At 43.5% G+C, this 22,589-nt stretch overlaps 1 protein-coding gene across 2 annotated transcripts in view; it reads right to left on the minus strand.

Moving 5' to 3' along the window:
• Nucleotides 1-22,589, minus strand: part of EFCAB6 (EF-hand calcium binding domain 6) — a 105,801-nt gene that overhangs the window by 14,744 nt on the left and 68,468 nt on the right. For both annotated transcript variants that reach the window (XM_081191530.1, XM_081191529.1), the window contains exons 21-25: nt 21,879-21,997; nt 15,822-16,010; nt 13,807-13,962; nt 9,088-9,286; nt 6,680-6,868 (exon numbers count right to left, since the gene is read on the minus strand). In XM_081191530.1, coding sequence (XP_081047656.1) covers nt 6,680-6,868; nt 9,088-9,286; nt 13,807-13,962; nt 15,822-16,010; nt 21,879-21,997 — 852 coding nt within the window. The remainder of the gene's footprint in view (nt 1-6,679; nt 6,869-9,087; nt 9,287-13,806; nt 13,963-15,821; nt 16,011-21,878; nt 21,998-22,589) is intronic.

Consider the following 22,589-nt stretch of genomic DNA (forward strand, 5'->3'; position numbering starts at 1 on the left):
GGGGACCATAAATGAATGATAGGTGGGCTTCGAGCCAAAAGTAGCTGACCAGTCCCCTTTTCTCCTGTGTCCCTCTACTTACAACATTCATGAAATTAGGCCAAGGGCTGCATGAAATTAGGCTGGGCCTTAGGTAGCAGGCTACCCTTCCCTGTCTTAATAAGTTGTATCTAGAGTTAGTCCTACTTGGAGTAAACCCACTGAAAACAATGGCACAGACCAGCTTGGGTCCATTAATTTTAATGGGTCTACTCTGGTTGGATGCAACCCACTGTGTCCAGGATTTGGAAGAAAACTTGTCACATTTTTGAGGGAGCCATTCAGACCACGCCAGAAATACTTGAGACAGTTACAGAAGTAAAACTGACAGTAAAAAGACTCTCTCAAATCAACTCTACTTGATAGTCTCTGCCTTCTGGAAGGCTTTGCAGAGGTAGCATTAGGAAAGGAAGAAAACACACAACATTAATTTGGCTTCCCACTAACTTAACCCGCATTTGAAAACCCTCATTCAAATAGAAATAACTGTCAAGGGAAAAGAAAAAGGAGGAAAAAACCCTAGCTTTATTAAAAATCAAATGTATACACTAGTGCAGTTATGGACCTTGATAAACAGAAACAAAAACTGTGATTCAGCTGACAATTTGCTCATCTCATTTAAATCAGAACTATATAGAATTATTCAGAATGTAAGTCTCATTAGCATACATCAGCATCGTCAAAAGACCCTAGTGATGAATTAAATGTAAGGGGGAGGGGAGTGGGGACCTTCTGAAGCGTCCTTAGTTTCAATGCATTTAACTATTTCTAAGCATAAAATGGATTTTAAACTTGCATGGTTCTGGGGTATGCTAATTATTCACTTTTGCAGTTGAGAATTGCATTTTTATTTATGAGGTGCCATTTATTTCCCATCTCTTCACAGGCTTCAACTTTACTAGTTCAGTAAATTTTCCATACTATAATGATCAGAGCTGGAGACTTTTGCTACGTGTTTCCACCTATACCTCAGCAATCAGGTTTTGTGTAATGTATAATAATCAGGTTTTTGTAATATGCTTGAATAAGCAGCATACTACATTAATTTATATGTTAAACCTAAAATAGTCAAGTATCTACAAAAGACGAGTCCTGTAACCGTCAGCATTCTGTTGCCAACTCCAAGGATAAATCCTAAGGCCCCAGCAGAGGTGAAACAGGCAATGACGAGATGGACATACATGAAATGAATTTACCAGGGGCATACAGTATATTTATTCAAACAGAAAGACAAAATTGAAAATGATAGATAAAACAGATTAAAAACAACACCGATCACCATCAAAGTGGGGAATCGAAAAGCCATCTATCAGACTAATGGGGCTCCATCATAAAATACTGTTTCTGCATGTGCCTGGGGAAAGAGGGGCTTGCCCAGCATGAATGGGCAGGCAAATGATCAGGTACAAGCAAGAGTGGCAAGGACGGAGGGCAAGAGTGAACAAGTGGACTGACAGGTGAGCAGGTTAGTGAGTAAGGCTGGTCAGTGTATGGCTGGCTTTTCCCATCTGGCAAAGGCAGGGGAGCTGTCAGAATGGGGCCAAGGCTCCCCCCACCAGACCAAGCAGGGGATGTTCCTGCTCGCCTTGCAAGATGCTCAGACCTTCCGCAGCAAGGAGAAAGGGGCTGTCTCTGCCTTCTGTCTGAGTAGGGAGAGAGGCGTGAATGGGTGAGGATGAAGAGAACTGCTGGGCAGTTGCCAAAGCCTGGCTAAGCCATAAGGAGCAGGGCTCTGGGTGCGGCTAAACCCTCTTTCATCCTTTTCTGAGAGCTAGAACAGAAACAATGTTCTAGAAATGGAACAGCAGGCCAACAGGCCAATACTTTCTTCCACACCCCCATACAAGACTAGGACAACCATTTCAGAGCAAAGTCAGGCATGCACCAACAGTCCATTTCTTCCAGTTGTTGTTTTTTTTAAGCTTTTAAAATCCTCTTTTGTTTCTCTCTAGAGCTTTCCATGTTTTTGCATATGTCTGCTGATTCCTCCTTGTGTGGGGCTGTTGCCATTTTTACTAGGTAAGCATTAGCATTCCCCCCCCCCCCGACTGAAAGTGGAGTGTTTTAGAACACTGTACCTTTAAAACCCTGCTGAAATGTCTTGGTACAGGCTGAAACATGAGCTAGGATGAGGCCAGTCACTCCTGGGGGAGGGTCTCCCACAAGAAGGCCATGCCCCTCATGCCCCCAACCCTGCTGCACCTCAAGCAGTGGAGGGGGACACCGAGCAGGACCTCAGTGGGTCATCTCAGGGGTGAGGCAGATTCATGGGAGTGGAGGCAATTCTTAAGAAGCTCCTGTTCTGGGCTGTTTAGGACTTAAAACTAATGTTTGGAGACTCATTTCCAGCACTTTGGTAACCAGTGCAGATGACACAAAAGCAGAATTCTATGCTCCGGCCTGCTAGATCCACTAAGCATTTTGGGTCAATTTTGTAAACTCTCTTCAAAGGCAACCCCATGTAGAACATATTTCAGTATGAAAATAAACAGGGCAGATCACGGCAGTCAGAAAGGCTGCAGAAAGCTGAGAAACAGAGACATACCCTTGGTAATCTCACAGGGATAAGGTATATTTAAACCAACACCTACCAAAATTCTAAAGCAATTCACAAGTGAATGAGGCAGAAAACCTGAAGTGGAAGAAATCTTTCAAGAAATTGGAGGACAGTTTTTGACACAGTGCTACAGAATAGTCTTTTGTAGGCTTTCTCATATTTCCCCCTCATAAATGTGTGCATATTTTTTTCCTGTTGACAGACTCCTTCAGAGGTAATCTGTGCAGGGGTCCATAAACGAATGATAGGCAGGCTTTGAGCCAAAAGTAGCTGACCAGTCCCCTTTTCTCCTGTGTCCCTCTACTTACAACATTCATGAAATTAGGCCAAGGGCTGCATGAAATTAGGCAGCCCCATGTAGAATATATTTCAGTATGAAAATAAACAGGGCATAAATGAATGTGGCCAGTTTTTGTTTCTCAAGGAAAAGGTACAGTTGCTAAAAATCTAGGAGAAGTGTGACTAACCTTTTTTAATCTGAGGAGTTGACCACACCATCAGGGCACTCTTGGTCTCAAAATGAGGCCAGAAGCCAGATTAGAATGGATCTAAATAATCCAAGAATATATTGGAGTTGGGTTATCATGACAACTTTGACATAGAATGATAGTTACTGAAATAAGTTGGGTCAGGCTATGAAGCTTCCTTAAGAGCTGCTAGTACCACACTTTCTTAAAGAGTGTTCACTGCCTCTACTGGACAGCTCAGTTGGTTAGAGCATGGTGCTGAAAACACCAAGGTTGCAGGTTCGATCCCCGTAAGGGACAGCTACATATTCCTGATTGGAGAGGGTTGGACTAGATGATCCTCAGGGTCCCTTCCAACTCTATGATTCTACTCAGCAAATCGGCTCTGGTCTACTCAGCAATGGCGGGGATTGGGTCCACAGCACATGCAATAATAGGTCTACCCTCTTTGAGAAGCTTGAATATGTCCTCAGGCTGTGGCACAAACTGAGATCTGGAACTCACAAGAAGGAGCACCAGAAGTTACCAAAGCAAATTCTGTTCTCAATGTTGTGCCCTAGACAGAGCAGATAAAAGTGAATCCAGATCTTTGGAAAACCATAAATAGAAGAGGGCATCTTGGTGCTAGGCCCGATTGGCAAGGGCATCACTAGGCGTATCAGTAGGAAAATACCCACGAGGTATCTATTGCCACAAGGGACTGACCCCTATCCCTGCAGAGGTTTGCTATAGCTTTCCCCCTAGGTTTGGGATCAAGTGTGAGTTTGAGCCTTGAAAAAACCCCACATCTCTGCACACAGAAAACAAGCATGTAAGGAAGAAGTGTTCCAGCTTCACCTTTTCCCTGGATATTGCCCTGAAATTCCTGTATTCTGTTTTACACAATGTCCTATTACCACTTCAGATATCATATTTCACAGATAAAACAACAGTTGATTTCTAAAGGTATGATAGAGGTTTTTATTAGTTTTGCTTTCACCAGTACAGAAAGTGCTCTTGAGACTCCTGATCAAATGTGGTATCCAAGGTAGGAAAACTTAAGACTCCCCTTAGGTGAAGAATTCTGAAGGGATGCCTGAATTTTAGCCTGCATATGGTTAATTGTTCGTGTAACTAGGGATGAAATTGTGCTCAAACCTGCAATCAAAAAGCACCGTGTTAAAGGAGATATTTCCCTCCCACAATATGAACTTTGCCTATTGCAGCACTTAATGTGTCTTATTAATTTAGAAGGCGAAAGATGATTTGGCAAACACTCCTCTTCATATACACCTGGAAAGGTTCACACACAGACATTTTTCACTTGATGACTGCAATATCAAGTGATGGGTTGCATGTATGAATGGGGCATCACAGAAGAGGGGGCTTGCAGGGTTGCTTTGGCTAAACCAAGCCTCCCACCCACCTCCCACCATTTGGCAGGTGTGTGAAGGGGCTCCGTGCACAAACTCATGCTTCTGTGTAAGGGCGTTCCCGGGTCAGTAAAGATCAGTAAAACAGATCTTTGTGAGTCCATTGGTACATAACTAGTGCCTCTCCAGAAACTGCCTGGATGCACTTTGTGCATTGGCAGAGGAGGTTTGACCAGCCTTCACTGCCCCACAACCTCCCTCATGTTCCATCAGAACCCCCCTAGTTCCACAGAGAACTTTAATACTACCTCCTATAATCTCAAAGGCAGTGCTTTTCAATGAAGGCAGTGCACACAATCACTCATCAAGTGATAAGAAGAGATACAACAAGCGTGGGAAAACCTCCAGAGGCTCCGACCTGAACCAATGGCTTCAAGTCACAAGAAAGGCGATTCCGATTAAGCATGAGGAAGAAACCTCTGATGGGAAGAGCTGTTTGACGGTGAAAGGGGCTCTCTCAGGAGGTGGTGGACTCCATCCAACCTCTGCTTAAAAACCTCCATCTTGGATGCTTTAGTAGAAATTCCTGCATCGCAGGGGGTTGCATCAGATGACCCTTGGGGTCCCTTCCAAAATTGTAATTTTAGGATTCTTTTGAATGGGAGCCCAGGTTGGAAAGACTTTGGTCCTGACCCAGTAAGGAACATTCGTGGTATGGACTGTGTTGCCAAATCCAGAATGGAATGCACAGAGAGAATGAATTTCAGGCATTTAACAAAACATTTATACTATATGCTACAGATGATGTGCTCATTTTGGCACCCGCTATCCCATTTGTGCGCGTGCGCTCTCTCTCTCTCTCTCTCTCTCTCTCTCTCTCACACACACACACACACACAAATTGTTGCAAGTAACGATTTCTGCATCGGAGACAAAGCAAATGATACTTCTTATACTGTCCTTCTCCTTAGGTAGGATGCCATTAGTCTTTATCAATATGCCTATCATAAAAGCCCATGCTGGCGTATTTACATTTTCCTACAGCAACTTTTTGTGAGTCACTTGAAGTTATTCTATGGTATTACATTTTTTGTCCCTAGTCTGGAAAAAATTGAATTGATGCTCCAAATAATAAAATGGTCACACGTTACAAGAATGTGACTTTCTTTTTTATCTAATTGTTTCTATCTTCCAGCATGTTTCTACAATCTGAAATCCCAAAAGACAAACTCCTAGCACATTGTAGCTTAAGGATATGATTCCATGAACACTTACTTGTTAACAAGTCCCACTGAATTCATACTTAGGACTCCAGACAAGACCAGCTCATTTCTCACCAGGAAATCTACACTGCTCATGGATTTTACGTCAGGAAAACCTAATTTATGAAATTATCTACACTGAAGGTGCAATGTCTTGGATTCATGTTCCTGTGTTCACTGAGGCACATGCCTACCTGTGAATGTGCTTCAAGTAGGTTGTTTTGAACCATAGGCTTGATGGCTTATACCAGGTTGAGGTACAAGTTAAGATGAGGGCTGGGGTACTGCAGAAAAAGAATGCTAATTTTGGCTTGCAAATTACACTTTACCTATTTGCTTGTGTCACAAAGGCATTCTGACCTGTGAAATAATAACGACTTGTAATAGCAATGGGACAGGGAGAGGCAGGGGCATGAAGGGCCTAACCTGACTTAGCGGGGGGGGGGGCTTCTCATCTGGCCCCACATAACGCTGAGCCCAAACTCCAACCCCTCCATTAGGAACATTATCTACTTTCTTCCACCTGCTGCACAACACAAGGAGAAGACCATTAAGCTCACTCTTCCCCAGGGCAGAGAGAAATTGAGGCTCTTTCTCCTCTTCTGCAAGTAAGCAGTCCCCTCTCATTTGCCTGCAAGTTTGCAGCTGAGCTGTGCTGGAAGAAGGAGATTCTGCTGATGAGTTTGCAGCAAGGAGGAGGGACTGAAAGAGCCGTTTTCCTATCCTGGAGAGTAAATTAAGTGCTGGTCTTGGGACTGGATAGACCTGTGATCAAGTTCCTGTTGACCATGAGACAGCAGCTCATTTCTCAGACTAACCTATTTCAGGGAGGGTGGGGTTGTCAGCACAAAAGGGGACAAGCCCTCTATAATGTGCACACGGAAGAAAAGGCCATGTATTACTGTTTTCTGAACCAGCTTCTGACCACCCCGGTTTCTGCCCAATCTTTCCCAACCAGCACGAGCTCCTTCTGATGCACAAGGGTCTTGTGCCCATTCTTACCCCAGAGAAGTTGTTGAATTTTTGCAGAAAATATTTCCAGTCTATGGAGTGCTCTCCACGAAGCCGCTGCAGTTTGATGAGGTGGTTGAACTGCTTGTCGGAAAGCGTGAAGCAGAAGTGGTGGAGCACCTGACGGAAATCCAAGGCAGAAACTGCTCCCGTGCGGTCCTTGTCAAAAGCAGAAAAGGCCTGCAAATAGCACAGAAGCAAAGTAACTCTAAATAACCGGCATTTGGAAAGAAGTCATTTCTCTCTAGTAGAGCTATTACTGAGCTGTGGAAATAAATGCATAGGCAACGCACATCCCACTTGCCGCCTCAAGTATTCTGCATACAAAACGCCGCTAAGAGCTTCCCAAGGAATCCTTGCTCGAACATTTTTTAAGCTGAGCTGTTTCAATAGCTTATTCTCTTCTGGCAGGACTCATTATCTAGAGTGTCAGGTGGGAAGGCTGTTTACAACAGGCCTCCATAGCAACCAGAGGCAACCAGAGAACCTGGGGTGTTTAAAGATAGCAGGAGAGCTTAGCCGGGATGAGAAAAGATATGAGGAGTGTCGGCCTGTCAAGAACCTATCCCTTCCAAATGTAACTGGGTGGTGAAAGCAGGTGAGCAGCCTCATGTCCCACGGAAGAGGAGCTGCAGTCAAGCCTGGCTGCCAGGCCAGGATTTGCAAACATGTGCAAGTCTCTTACACACCTGAAAAGTACACAGATAAGTGTAACATCTGAATCAGCTGCAAGTTCAGCCATTTGAGATGCCTTACTGTTTATTTATAGAAGTCAGACCCTATTCAAACAGTAACACAGGGGCTTACAATGTCAAGCAATTCAGACATATTACAATAAATTAAAGGAAGAGGATAAAGGGCCCCTCGATGCATCATTTTTATTGTTTACCAGTAAGCAAGTACAAGAATAGTACACCCATGGCATGATCATGTCTATCAGATAATTCAAGCACAACAGTAGCCCCCACCCACCTACTCAGGGCTCCCCTCAGAGAGTTGTGGAAGGAAGCACCAGCTACCACACTTTGTAAAGTCAGCCCCAATTAAAAACAATGGATTTGGTATTTCCAGTGCTGTGCTGTCTCCTCATGCAAGACCTTGTGTAGGCAAACTAAGGCCTGGCGGCCGGATCCGGCCCAATCGCCTTCCAAGTCCAGGAATGAGCATGTTTTTACATCAGTAGAATGTGCCCTTTTATTTAAAATGCATCTCTGGGTTATTTGTGGGCCATAGGAATTTGTTCATTCCCCCCCCCCAAAAAAAAATAAATCTAGTCTGGCCCCCTACAAGGTCTGAGGGACAGTGGACCGGCCCCCTGCTGAAAATGTTTGCTGACCCCTGTGCAAGGCCAATCAGGAGAAATACGAAATCCTTGCAAGGCAAGATGTTTTGGTCATTGGGGAAGATAAGACAGCAATGCAAGCGATGGATTGCAGATTACATGACCGAGAAGCAATCTTCAATATTTCCCTAAAATCCTAAAAATGGAAGCACTCACACCACATATGAAAAAGGTGTCAATCGTTTTGTACCCGCTCTAGCATAGTAATGATATGCTGATGTAGCTCAACTGACAAGCAGGACTGTCAAAACACTACAGTGGTACCTCGGGTTACAGACACTTCAGGTTACAGACTTCGCTAACCCAGAAATAGTACCTCGGGTTAAGATCTTTGCTTCAGGATGAGAACAGAAATTGTGCAGGGGCGGCAGTGGGAGCCCCATTAGCTAAAGTGGTGCTTCAGGTTAAGAACAGTTTCAGGTTAAGAACGGACCTCCAGAACGAATTAAGTTCTTAACCCGAGGTACCACTGTATTTGAAGCACTGTCTCTTGGGCCATGGCTGATGAGGTTGTGTACCTACTATGGCTTGCAGGCCAGTCTTAGTCTGCCAGGGGGTCCAAGCTGGCCCACAACATCATCTGATAACAACTGTGAGGGCTGCAGCCACCTGTTCCCAGCAGAGAACAGGGGTGTACAGCCAAAGCAGCAATGTTTAATTCTCTCCCCCCCCCATCTGCTGGTTAATTCCTGCTCAGCTGAGCAAGATTCCATGAAAACCACGTCTTGGTTCAGGAAGCGGCTTGCATGACAACCCTGCCAAAATGAAGTATTTTCCTTCTCCATTTTTGAAAGGCTTTCTACACTGCAAAGGGTTTCCACGGGGAGCCATTTTCAGAGCCCAAAAAGCAGGGGCAGAGAGATTTCAACAGGCAAAGCAGGTGTTGGCAGCACTGTGGGTATTTTTAGGGCCCCCTGTTTGCATGACTCCTGCTCCCAGTCTTCCACATCCTCTTTGTCCTTGAGTTCAAAGACGGGGACCACAACATTCCCTTCCCTCTCCTTGTCATAGCGATGGGCGTTTTGCTACTAAATCATGACGACTGCATGGCACCTACCTTGTACAACAAATCAGAGGAAGAGGTAACTATCTGTTTTATTTTTGCCATGGCTTCATCTATGCTGAGCTGCACAAAACTGATGGGTGGCACAGGTGGAACTGTAGGCCTTTTCCGTCGTTTGAAAGCTGCGCGGTCATCAATTACTCTTATAAAATCAAAATATGAGAGCTTGTTGTCCTGTATGCTAATCCCTAAACTAAGGGAAAAAAGAAACAGAAGATTGAATATTTGTTTTGCATTTCTCAAGCATTGCTACTAGAGCTGCTGCAACTAATCACTCCATTATAGGGCTTTATATCATTCTAGAATTGCTACGTGGTTAGTATTAAATCGGCCAGTGAGGATTTTCACTATTTTGGAGCTCAGCTACACAATGCAATAACAATTCTCAATTCACATATATTTAAACTGATTATTCAGTTATTTGAATTTTTGTCTTGTGTATCCTGAAATACTGTGTTGCGGGGTGTGTGTGTGTGTGTGTGTGTGTGTGTGTGTGAAAACGTGAGTCGCAAAATTCCAGCAAATTCCTGGCTGCTTAACTTACGAACATAGGAATCTACTTTACACTGTTGGTGTATCTAACTCGGTATTGTCCACAGCGGCCTTTCTCAACCTTGAGTCCCCAGCTAGCAGGACCCGTGGTCAGAGATGATGGGCAGCAATTATTCAGGATTTCACACAGGGGTCTCTCCCACCAAGCCCCACCTGGGGACTGGACCAGGGTCTCCACTGAGCTACAGCCTTTCCCCTACATGAGTCATTGAAAGCCTGACCAAAGAAGAAAGTCTTTCAGCACTACAATCAGTATCAGTATGAGAGTATCAGCTCTCATCATTCACAGTAAAAAAAAAAAGCGAAAAATGATAAAGCATTATCAAGAAGAGATGAGATAAATAAAGTTTGGCAAATGGCACAAAGGACTCAATTAAAAGAGATGGAAGACAACCCAAACAAGATTTGAGATACAGGGGTGTCCTTTCACCCTCAACTGGAAGGTCAGATAGAACATCTCCCTCCAACCCACCCCCCAAGTGTGAATTTATATCAAAGCTATTTTTTACCTTCTTCAAGTTTAGGATTTGTTTAACACTGTAATAGAAATATGAATGCTTGGCTGTAATATTTTTTAACCCATTGATGAAACTTTTTGTCATTTTATCATATTAATCTCATAGATTTAAACTGCATTTTTTATATTTAGGATGTAGATGATATCCCTACAAACTTTAAATTAATATTAATGAAAAATTAATTTTAAAATTGCTATTTGTTTATTCATTTAAAACATCGTATAATTAAATTAACATCTGCTTTTGTCCTGTAGCTCTAAGGATCAATAAACCCATTTGTAGACATTGATCATAAACATACCAAATGATACCTCATCAAGCCCTGCATAGCAACAGTTTTTCTCCAAGGGCCATTTTGAGAAGTGAAGAACAAGGAATCTAGTCTGCAATCCCCAAAGTGACCCAACAGCAAGATCTGTTGCCACAGCCCCAGCCCCAAAGAGTACTCACTAATGGTTCATTGTCATCCTGTGGGTATAGCGCAGTATAAAAATTTAATTGATACTAATACTAATAATCCTGGAAAAATGTGACAGGTGGGGTGCTGTAGGATTCTGCCCTAGGCCTGTTGTTGTTCCATGTCTTTATAAATGACTTGGTTGAAGGAACTGAGGGGATGCTCAACAAATTTGCAGATGACACCAAACTGGGCCAATGCCACAAAAAACAGAATTCAAAACGACCTTAACAGATTGGAGAGCTGGGCCCAAACCAACAAAATGAATTTCAACAGGGACAAATGTATGGTTCTGCACTTAAGCAGGAAGAACCAGATGCACAAATTTAAGACAGGAGACACACATGGCTTACCAGTAGGACATATGAAAAGGATCTAGGGGTAGACCACAAGGTTAACATGCAGTGTGATGCAGCAGCAAAAAAAGACTAATGCCATTCTAGGCTGCATCGGCAGATGTATAATGTCCCAATCAAGGGAAGTAATAGTCCGCTTTATTCTACCTTCGTCAGATCCCACCTGGAGTGCTGTGTCCAGTTCTGGGCACTACAATTTTAGTAGGATACTGGCAAGCTGGAATGTGAGCAGAGGAGGGCAACCAAAATGATCAAGGGTCTGGAAACCAAGCCTTATGAGAAACAGTTGAAGGAGCTGGGTAGGTTTAGCCTGGAAGACAGGAGACTGAGAGGAGATATGAGAACTATCCTTAAATGTCTAAAGGACTGACACATGGAAGATGACGCAAGCTTGTTTTCTGCAGCTCCAGGGGGCAGGACCCAAACTTCAAGTTACAAGAAAGGAGATTCTGAATAAACACCAGGAAGAACTTTCTGACAGGAAGAGCTGTTTGACAGTGGAGCCGACTCCCTCAGGTGGTGGAGGACTCTTCTTCCTTGGAGGTTTTTAAGCAGAGGTTGGATGGCCATCTGTCATGGATCCTTTAGCTGAGATTCCTGGAGTGAACTGGGGTGGTCTAGGGGTCCCTTCCAACTCTGCAATTCTACAATTCTAAGCATCTCTTTCTCCACAGGCTGGCAGCCAAATTCCACAGTTGTTATGCCTCAAGCGGGGTTGGCTCAGAGGCCTTGAGTTCCAGACCTTTAAGCGGGAACAGCTCCAGGTTTGGGGGAGTCTTTCGGAAAAATCCTCACCACCACCAGTTGCTGACAGAGAAGGCAGCGGAGTGGTAAGAGCTGCTGAAAACAGAGAGCAGACTGCTGCTGTTGCACCTAGTCACCACCACTACTTGCTTGCTTGCTTGGGTGGATACGTACTCAGAGGTGGCCCCTGCTGCTTGCCTTCTGCCTCTGTGGAATGGACACAAAGGAAGAGCCACCAAGGAGGTCATGCTGCCCTAAAACAGAGGGTGGGCAAACATGGCTACTGATGCTTCTCAGCAGTGGTGGGGCAGCCACAGACCCCTCAGCAGTGGCCGGAGGATGCCAAGAAAGACATTTCCCATGTCTACATCTGGCTAATGATACAGTTAGCTCAATGCCAGAGGAGGGAAATTCAAATGGGAGTGGGGGAAGGAAATAAACTGACCTTTTACGTGCTTTAACTGTGTCCAGAATCGGCCACCTGGAAGCTTTACTTTTGGTATAATAATAATAATAATAATAATAATAATAATAATAATAATAATAATAATAATAATAATAGGGTTAGCCCTGATTTCTTCCTCACAAAGAAGGAAATTCTTCGGCCAAGGTTGCTAGCACAGATCTAAAGCAGCAAATCCCATTTCTGGCATCAAACACTGAAGTACCTTTTGTGGCCTGTTTGCTCTGTAAATCACTCAGTGACGACTCTTTCCAAAATCAGAATATTCATTGGTGACAATGACTAATTAAATGGCGGGAGGATGAAGCCATTTTAACAAAGAGGATGCCATAAAAAGAAATAAAATGTACAGACCCAAATATCTGCTGGTAAAAACTCCCCCCCTCCCCTAAAGAGCACATTCAAGAGCATTGCTTTTGCATCTTGCAGCTGCAGAGTGCGCCAATCCATGCATTAGCCTGTGTCAAGCTGGCTCCGATGTTGGGGAAAAGGAAATAATCAACGCACTTCAGCAGAGGAATAAATTGCCAAGTTGGTATTAAAATTTTAGTAATAAAACCAAATGCATATGCTAATCTACTCTATTATTTAAGGCGGGGGAGAAAAGACTCTTTTCGATCTGGAAAGGACTAGTCTGCAGAAAATTACAATGAATGGAAGTGTTTATCATCAAAAAGTCTTTGAGGAAAAGAGCACACTGCAAAAATTCTTATTAGAGGCTTAATTCAAGGGAGCTTAATCACTCGATTTATAGGTGGAGTGAAAAGATTTTGTTTAGGTTTCTCTTCTCCTCCTACCCTCTCTTCTAAAAGAGAGAGAAAAAAATCTTTTTTGAAAATGTAATTCTACTGAATCCTACATTCGCGTATGATCAAGTCCATTTTGAGTTTTCTAGTGCTCAAAAAGATAAATATATTCTACATTTAACAGGTCCCAAGTGTTCTTTGCTATGATTAGTTATTGCCTGTTCCTTAGCTTACACGAAAAGCTTGATGATATTTCGCTACAAAAATGTACATATATTTGCACAATAGTTTAAGTACAGTAGGTACAGATTATAATTGCTGAGCAATCGCAGAAAATGAGTAAGAAAATGAATATTTTTTCATATTGGACCAGCCACAGTTACCAAGAGCATTACCTTTTAAACTGTTGTAAAACAATGGTATTGTTCACCTGTTTTTCTCTTGTAACTTTCACATACTTAAAACAAAAACAAAGCAACTTATTTTCTAAAATTGGTCATGGTACTAGATGGGGAGCTTTCCAATTCCTTGGACTGTTTAATTTGTTTCAGGTGCACCAGATGAACACCAGTGAGGATGTGCAAACACTGGAGGTGTGCTACTTGTAGAACAAAAGGTCACTGGGACTAAAGCTATCTTAAATTAAAATATGTTTGTGAAATCTACCACCTATCACATACTTTTGCAGAAAGAGAAGTTCAAACCCTACTCAACCAAGGATTGACGCTTACCTGTATCGAAATAAATCAGACATATATTATCATCAAGATCATTAAGATCAAAGTAAGTGTCCACTGATTGAGCAGGAATAGTTAGATAAGCTCAGGAATGTATTGAACTAGGATAGCTCCATTAAAACTGGGGCAATTATAACAACCTGTATAGAAGTTCACTGTACTGTTCGTAGCCGAGGCAGCAGTTAAAGTCTTCCAGCAACTTGCGGAGGTTGCCCACCGATATGCAGCCTTCTCTGTTTTTATCCTGCTCCAGGAAGGCCTTGTGGAAATCATGGGAGCATTCGTGGTACTTGTCCCTGAAAGAGAACCAACGCTCAGTTTAGCTTTCCCGATAAAGAAAAATCCTAATGGACCGGCTTGTATAATTCAGACGCATGACTCACCAAGCCAAAGGCAGCCTAACTTCCAGCCCTGGAATGTGGCTTCCCAGAGCCTCAATAAGCCACCGGCAGAGTAAGTGACATGTCAATCACTTAAGCCAGGGGTCAGCAAACTTTTTCAGCAGGGGGCCAGTTCACTGTCCCGCAGACCTTGTGGGGGGCCGGACCATATTTTGAAAAAAATCCCTATGCCCCTCAAATGACCCAGAGATGCATTTTAAATAAAAGCACACATTCTACTCATGTGAAAACACCAGGCAGGCCCCATAAATAACCCAGAGATGCATTTTAAATAAAAGGACACATTCTACTCATGTAAAAACACGCTGATTCCCAGACCATCCGTGAGCCAGGTTTAGAAGGCGAGTGGGCCGGATCTGGCCCCCAGGCCTTAGTCTGCCTACCCTTGACTTAAGCCAAAATACATGGCTAAGTGAGCTGCATGCCGTGTTGCGGGTAACCATTTATGAAGCCCCAATTCAGAATGCAAGTGGGGCAACGTTCAGTATAAGGAGAATAACTTTGCCTTCGTGGTATTGAGTTTCATAAAGCCAGGAGACAAAACAGAGCCTGGTGATTCTGGCCAGCTATTAATGTTGCCACGTGGGAAGAATGGCAGCTTCAAGTCTTTTCACGCATTTGCTCCCAGGACGTCAGACTTCCCTTCCCCTTCAAGAGCCATAAAGCCGTTGAAAAGAGAGAAGAGGGAGGCATTTGCATACAGTAATAGTCATACCGGCCTGCCTGACATAATGTCAGTGAAGTGCTACGAACACTTGAGATCCACCATATAAGTTTTAAGTATTATTATCACCAACGTTAGTAATTAGGTCCTGATCCTTGACAGCATATTTAGCCTCTTAGTATCATGTAAATGTGGAATACGATCGTGTCAACTGCAACAATCTAGAATCCCTGTCAGATTCGTGTGACGTGCCTAAACAGCTGAAATGATAGCTTTTCATCATTGCTGCTATCTTCCACTTATACCTCACAGATCAAAACAAAAAAGGGCAATCAAAACCTTTCTTTCTATCCTTATTTTTAGAAAATCGAGACATTCAGCCGTTTCTTGGACTGTGAGTAAACGGTTGCCAAGCGGTAATTATTCCAATTGTGGCAGTAAAATTGAGCACCAAGTATATGTTTTAAACTATGGATCCAGCTAGGCTGACAAAAAATAAAATAAAATAAAATAAAACCAACCAACCAATCTTCTCTTGCAAATGTTTTGTATTTCTCTTGAAGTGCTGAAGAATCACTGTTCAAATGTTTCTAATTTGGGGTATTTGTTCCTCTTGAGTTAAAACAAAAGGAAAAATTATACACCCAGATTTCCCCCCCTTCTTGAATATTAAGTTTTTAGACCCCTTTGTCAGCTGAACTGTCTCTAAACTGTAAGATAATGAACATGCTCTACAAAACATTTAGGATGAAACTGAAAGAGCAGCACATAAAGAGCATTTAGGCTTTGCTCCATGAGAAACTGGTGTTATTTCAGAAGGAAACAAAGAAGAGGCTATCAGGAATGATAAAGAGATCCCCTCTTTCATTACTGCCACCCTCAAAGATACATTTTGATGAAGGAGCTGGGACATGTAAGCTTTCCACTATTCCCTAGACACACACCAGAGTTTTCAGTTGGTGGAGGGTGGGGAGATTAACCTCTGCATGGACCTTGTTGAAACTGGGGAAAATGCCGTGTCAAGATAGCTAAGTTAGTGACAGAGTTTTCCCATTGTGAAGAACACACCCTTTGAAAGTAATATACTCACCTGATCTTATTTATAATCTCATTGATGTCAATGTGCTTCTTTTCTTCCCTTTTGTAATGATCCATAAAGCGTACATAGTTGTCTGCCACAAACTGCCTGTTCAGGCCGGTGTCAACAGTTGCATTTTCGATGCCCAATTTTTGCAAGAATTCTTGATGTGTAAGGTAACCCTTTGCATTCGGATCATACCTTTTAAAGTCCAGGGAAAGACATATTTATTTTCATAAGAAATAGGCTTTGCAGGCTCAGCGCAGAACATCCTTAGCTCTTGAGCACTCTAGTCTGATTCCTCCTTGGAGGAATATGCAGGGGAGGCACATTAGGAAAGAAATGTTGCATTGAAATATTCCATACCCATCTAGATTTTGCAGGGATGATCTATCAACAGCATCAAGTAGAAGCCTAACTCATGCCTGATAACATTTTTTTCAAACTCTATGTGGATACGTAGAACCTAAAACCCGCCTGATTTAATCAAGACTCAGCCCCATTAAGACCAGCAGTCATAACTCGTCGTTTAGCCCAGTTCCTGCCCTTCAGCTGCCTGCCAACCTCATGCTCAACCTCAACTCCTCATGTCAGGAGTGCTCTGATGGTGTTTCCTGCTTGGCAGGGGGTTGGACTCGATGGCCCTTGTGGTCACTTCCAACTCTATGATTCTATGATTCTATGCCACTTCTCTCGGCCACCTTTCCCTTCACCAGCACCCCCAACCACCTGGCACTCATCTGTTTATTTAAAATGTTTGAAATGTTTGGGGGCTGCATTTTAGCAGAAGCGGATTCAGAGGAGCACAACATGTTCGGTGGCACTGGGTGCAGATCCTCGGTGGCACTGCAACCATTATGTAAAAGGTAAGAGGCCGGGGGGAGGGTAATTTTGGCACTGCACCGGGTGCCGCTGAAATTTGAGGCCCCAGGTCTGTCAGTGCTTTTAGAGCTAAACACTCACAAGGCAGCTTTCAAAATATAAGAAAGGATAGCAACAAGAATCAATAGCAATAAAATAGTATCTCCTGTCCACAGTAGCGTAGAACCATTCTCGGAATTAGCTCCAGATATTGGAGGGTTGTGACCCTTAAAGAGAAGCAGATTATGATTTTGTTGTAAATAAATATTTAAGCTTGACAGCTGTACTTTATACTATGCGACACTATGCTACCCATAATCCCTCTGCAAAATACAAGGGTTGCTTGGCAAACAAAGCGGTATGGAAAGAGTTCCCTGAGGAAATGTACTTTCCGAGTAGTATATGACACAGTGATTTTCGCTGCAATTCTGAATACTTAAAATTCAGACTTGAGACTGCTTAAACATTTGGCCAAAGACCGTATATATAATGCATGCCTTCTGAGATAACAATTTTCTGTGGGCTCCATTCCAATTTTCAAAAATACCGACGCAATTTTGCACTTTAATATTCTATTACTCTATTCTATATATTCTATACAATAGTTTCTATTCTAATTTTCCATACGTATCTAATTTCCATTCATTTTCTACTTCAAACATTTTCCATGTTGATTGCAATAGCTTTATTTAATAACATGGGAAGTTGAATTTTTGTTTTCAAGTTATCTAAAGTAGAGCATATGTAGCAGATGGCTTAATGCTAAAGACACACGGTCGCAAGACATCCTTAAGGAATAAGAAAAGAAACTGAAAAGCAATGGAGTAGAAAATAATTCAGTGATGAATCATGGCTAGGAAATAAACTATACAGTCAACACACTTTGAATTCAAGGCAATATACATCTGGGTCTTAAACTACTTTAAAAAACGTAGTACAGTGGTGCCTCGCAAGACGAAAAGAATCCGTTCTGTGATTCTCTTCATCTAGCGTTTTTTTCGTCTTGCGAAGCAAGCCCATTGACAGATTAGCGGATTAGCGCTATTAGCGGCTTTTAGCGGCTTATCTGTTGATCGGATCAGCTAATAAGCGGCTTAGCGGCTTAGAAAAAGGGGGGGAACCAGCAGGAACTCGCAAAACATTGTCGTCTTGCGAAGCAAGCCCATAGGAGATTCGTTTTGCGAAGCACCTCCAAAACGGAAAACCCTTTCGTCTAGCGGGTTTTCCGTCTTGCGAGGCATTCGTCTTGCGGGGCACCACTGTAAGTGGAAAGCAGGGGTGTACAGTGGGAACACTGTGTGTGTGTGGGTGGGTGGGTGTGAAATCAACCTTACTCGTTGGTTGAACTGGGAATCAAAGGCCATCCTGGGGAAAGTGGCCCACTCCAAATCATGCCCGGTGGGTACAGAGCCCCAGAGACCCCAGAAGGCAGCCCCTGCCATTTCCTCCCTGGGGGTGGGAGGAGACCAGCACCTCCTATCCACTAAGAGGCTGCTGTAGAGGTGGCACTGGGGCGGGGGGCGGGGCGGGGGGGGGTCTACCGAGAAAGCAGCAGGTTAGGCCTCCGAGGAATATGTCAGAGGAGCAGCAGGCAATGCGTTTCTTGGAGGCTGGATCTGCTGCCCCCGTGGTTCCCTTGCCTCATGAGTGGGCCGGTCCTGCTTTGCCTACTTGGGCAGCCTGAAAGTACCTTAAGCTCTTTGGAGTACAAATCAGTCTATTCAGATATTCCCTCACCTCCCATGCAGTTACCTTTCTGCTAGGGACTCCTTTGGTTCCGCCCCACCTGTGATGCCCCCACTGCCAGATTCATTGCCCTCCATTTCTCAGGAGGACAAGCCAGCTGCAGGTAGAGAGGCTATGCTACTCATGAACAAGCATGGAAGGGCATGTTCAAGCATAGATTCCAAACGTGGAAAAGTTGAGTGGAAAAGCAGGATTCTAAGTTGCATGGGGAACCTCCTGGAGGCTCCCTGCTGGAGGCCTTTGCCTCCCCAGCCTGTGGGAAATGAGGAGGTTGGTGCAACAGTGCAGACGGGGTCAGTGCCAATGAGGTCATGCCCGCCCTTCCCCCCACACTGTGCTAATACCATGCCACCTGTTTCTGGGGAGAAAAACGAAATGTCTTTTTGATTATTATTGTGTCTCAGGCTATGCAAGGCAAATGTCAGATTCCTAGCAACCATGGGAGTCGTTTCATCATTTTTGGCATATACCGTGTTTTTCGCTCTATAAGACGCACCAGACCACAAGACTGGTTTTTGGAGGAGGAAAACAAGAAAAAAAATGTTCTGAATCTCAGAAGCCAGAACAGTAAGAGTGCTTCACTGCACAGTGAAAGCAGCAATCCCTCCTTTCTGGCTTCTGGGATAGCTGCGCAACCTGCATTCGCTCCATAAGACGCACACACATTTCCCTTTCCTTTTTAGGAGGGAAAAAGTGAGTCTTATAGAGCAAAAAATACGGTACATCAAATTCTTTTTCTTTTCTTTTTTCTTTTGCAGGGGATGGGGAAGTGATGCAGAAATGTCCCACTTTCAGATTGTTCAAGTGGATGAGGTGTCTTGGTTTGTGTGTGTATTCTGCTGAGGTTCACTAGGAACTCTCTCTCTTAACCAGTCGGATGCATCCATCAGTAACTCTGTGAGGCCTCAGTATCTATCTATCTATCTATCTATCTATCTATCTATCTATCTATCTATCCATCCATCCATCCATCCATCCATCTATCATAACTCTTATGCTCCAGTTTGTGACAGAATGAGTCTTAACAGAGACTAGCAAAAAACAAACCACCCCAAAATCCCCCTGTATCTGTTCCCACCGTTCAAAATAAAAAGTGCCTATCTGTAAAAAGCTTGTCAGGTTCCTCATAAAGTGAGGAACAATCTCACGGTATCTTGTCAGACTCGATACCTACATTATGCATCACTTCTTGGTTGAACACTTTTCGAGGTAATTTTTAATTTAATGTAAATAACCAGAGAGCAGCACTGTGTTGAGGCTGTCCTGTAGCTCCACAGAAAAGCTCCCTGAAATGGTTTTTAAAACTTGATTAGGTGGGTTCTTTTTTCCAATAATTGTTCTCCTTATTGGAGTTTTTATGTCTTGTTGCTATTCTTGCCTTGTAGATCTTCAATAAATAAATAAAATCTCTCTTCAAACAGCAATCAACCCTAACTCCATGCTTCCCTCTTTCTTTCTTTTGAAAAAGGGTGCCGGTACTCACCATGAAATTGTTACAGTAAATGCCATACTTTTAACATTTCAGGGTGGGGATGGAGAGTGATGGTACTGCGTACCCTTCGAAAACCCCCAAGAAAAAAGCACTGGGTGCTTCTGTATGTGGGTTGTTCTCTGAAAAGCTGTGTGCTGCTGGTAGGCAGGCACGTAAGGGAGGTTTGGAGAATTCTTACTCTCGCTGCAGCAGACTTGCAAATTACTTAAGTTAGCACCCCATGTATACATGCCAGCATGCCTGCCAACGTATGTTTATGCCAGTCGTATGTGGCTTGCAGAAAGGGGGGGTGCTATTCTCCTGGAGCTAACCCTCAGTCACCAAAAATGACCAGGTGACTGGCTCTTTACAGCTGTCTTCTATGTATGTGCACATATGAAATGGAATGTATATGTACATGTTACCTCACAAATATTACATAGTGTAGACCTTCTGTAGGGTTTGTGCATGCATCTGTGCAACTACATTTACTAATGGAATCCGCATGTTTCTGGAGACATATGGAGCAAACAACTGCTTGAAATAGAACGGTTTTCTTTCTTTTCTTTTCTTTTTTATTATTATAAAAAACCTCCAGATCTTTTATAGGTGCTGTTTTACCACTACAGTGGTGCCCCGCAAGACGAATGCCTCGCAAGACGGAAAACTCGCTAGATGAAAGAGTTTTCCGTTTTGGAGGTGCTTCGCAAAACGAATTTCCTATGGGCTTGCTTCGCAAGACGACAATGTCTTGCGAGTTCCTGCTGGGTTTTTTCCTCCCCCCCCCTTTTTCTAAGCCGCTAAGCCGCTTATCAGCTGATCCGATCAGCAGATAAGCCGCTAAAAGCCGCTAAAAGCCGCTAATAGCGCTAATCCGCTAATCCTTCAATGGGCTTGCTTCGCAAGACGAAAAAACCGCTAGACGAAGAGAATCACAGAACGGATTCTTTTCGTCTTGCGAGGCACCACTGTATCTGGTGATAATAAAATATTTTCAAAGCGATATTTTATTCAGTTATTTCAAACATTTTGGGCTGCCTTGTAAAAAGCTCAATGTGGCTGCAACTAGAAAACCGAACAGCCACTCGTTGGATAGTTCTCTTTTTACTCTTTTCTGTAAATATGAGGACTAGAAACATCGTTGTTGTTTTTTTAAAAAAAGAATAACAGCTGAGAATTAGAAGAAAGAAAGATACTATATACTTTGCCACAGTCTACTTCTCCTGCTGCAATCTGCTTACATATGCCCCATATGCCACTCGCCGTATAATGCCATTTATTTTTACGTAACACAATTACGTAACGTAATTATGTAACGCAATGGGTCCTATACATCTTGTGACCCACCAGGTTGAATGCAGCCCACGCTCCAGGTATTGTGGCTGCTGGGAGCTAAATTAGCTTCCTCTTTATCACTCGCTCCTTGGGACTGCAAAAGCAGGATGGTTGCCAAGCACTTGGAAAAACTCCGAACCAAGATGGTAGGCTGGATTCTTCTTGATGGGTCATGAGTGGAACAGGGCTGGGTCAGGCTAGTAGTGGCTGAAGACAGTCAAGGCGGGTTGCTAGGTAGACATAGCCATTTCTGACCCAATTCCCTTGGAGATCCAATAATAATAATGTAAAAACCCACCGCAAAACACTATGGGAAAATCTCCGGGAAGTAGTAGGGATGAAAACCCAGAATAAGAAATATGGAGACGTGGCCATTTTCATTAGGGTCTTCTATCTGAAATCAGCACTTAGACTTCATCGCAAGCAACTCTCTTTTCAGCACCAGTCATCAAAACAGGGCTGGCCAACCTGTGGCTCTCCAGATGTTGGTGGACTACAGTGCCCATCATCCCTGACCACTGGCCATGCTGGCTGGGCTGATGAGAGTTGGGATCAAGGGATAACTGGAGGGCCAGATGTTTGCCACTCCTCCGCTCAGAGTCCACAGATGAAGCCGGCGAGGGGGAGGGGGGAGGATACGACTAGAACTTTCTTACCTTGCCCAAAGTTTGTCAAGTTCTTTTGGGTTTGTGGGGATGTTGTATCTATACAGGATGTCCTTCAGGTCTCTTTTCAGAACTATGCCATTGCCATCACTATCATATTCATGTAAATGCTGAAACAGGAGATGTCTTTAATAGTAAGGGCAACCGTATTGGAACATACATACGTCCTCTATGAACCCAAGGCATTACAGGAACTGGAAAAATAAAATGGCAGCATATCTGCAGAGGCTGTATAGCTTCTGTATGCACCAGTTGGTTGCAATCCTGAGCATCAACATAGGAAAGCAAGCCAAGAGGAAGACACTACTGGAAGGCACCAGTGTAGGAAGGAGGCCTGAACCCAACGCCATATGTTTATGCATATTAAATCGCTTTGAAAGACCCCAAAAGCAGCAACCTCCAAACCGAGCACTGGCAAATGCGCCACAGGAAAGCCAATAGGATGCCATATGAAACAAACTGATTAAGTCATTAAAGACACCTGAGAACCCATAGGACCCACACATAATGCCTCACTTGTCTGCCTCTCCTCCTACTGGGGGCAAGTACCGTATTTTTCGCTCTATAACACGCACCCGACCATAACACGCACGTAGTTTTTAGAGGAGGAAAATCCGTAGGCATGCCACCCGTAGGCATTTCCTCCATAACACGCACAGACATTTCCCCTTACTTTCTAGGAGGAAAAAAGTGAGTGTTATG

The sequence above is a fragment of the Podarcis bocagei genome (genome assembly GCF_964188305.1).
Source record: "Podarcis bocagei genome assembly, chromosome: 4".
NCBI lineage: Eukaryota > Metazoa > Chordata > Lepidosauria > Squamata > Lacertidae > Podarcis > Podarcis bocagei.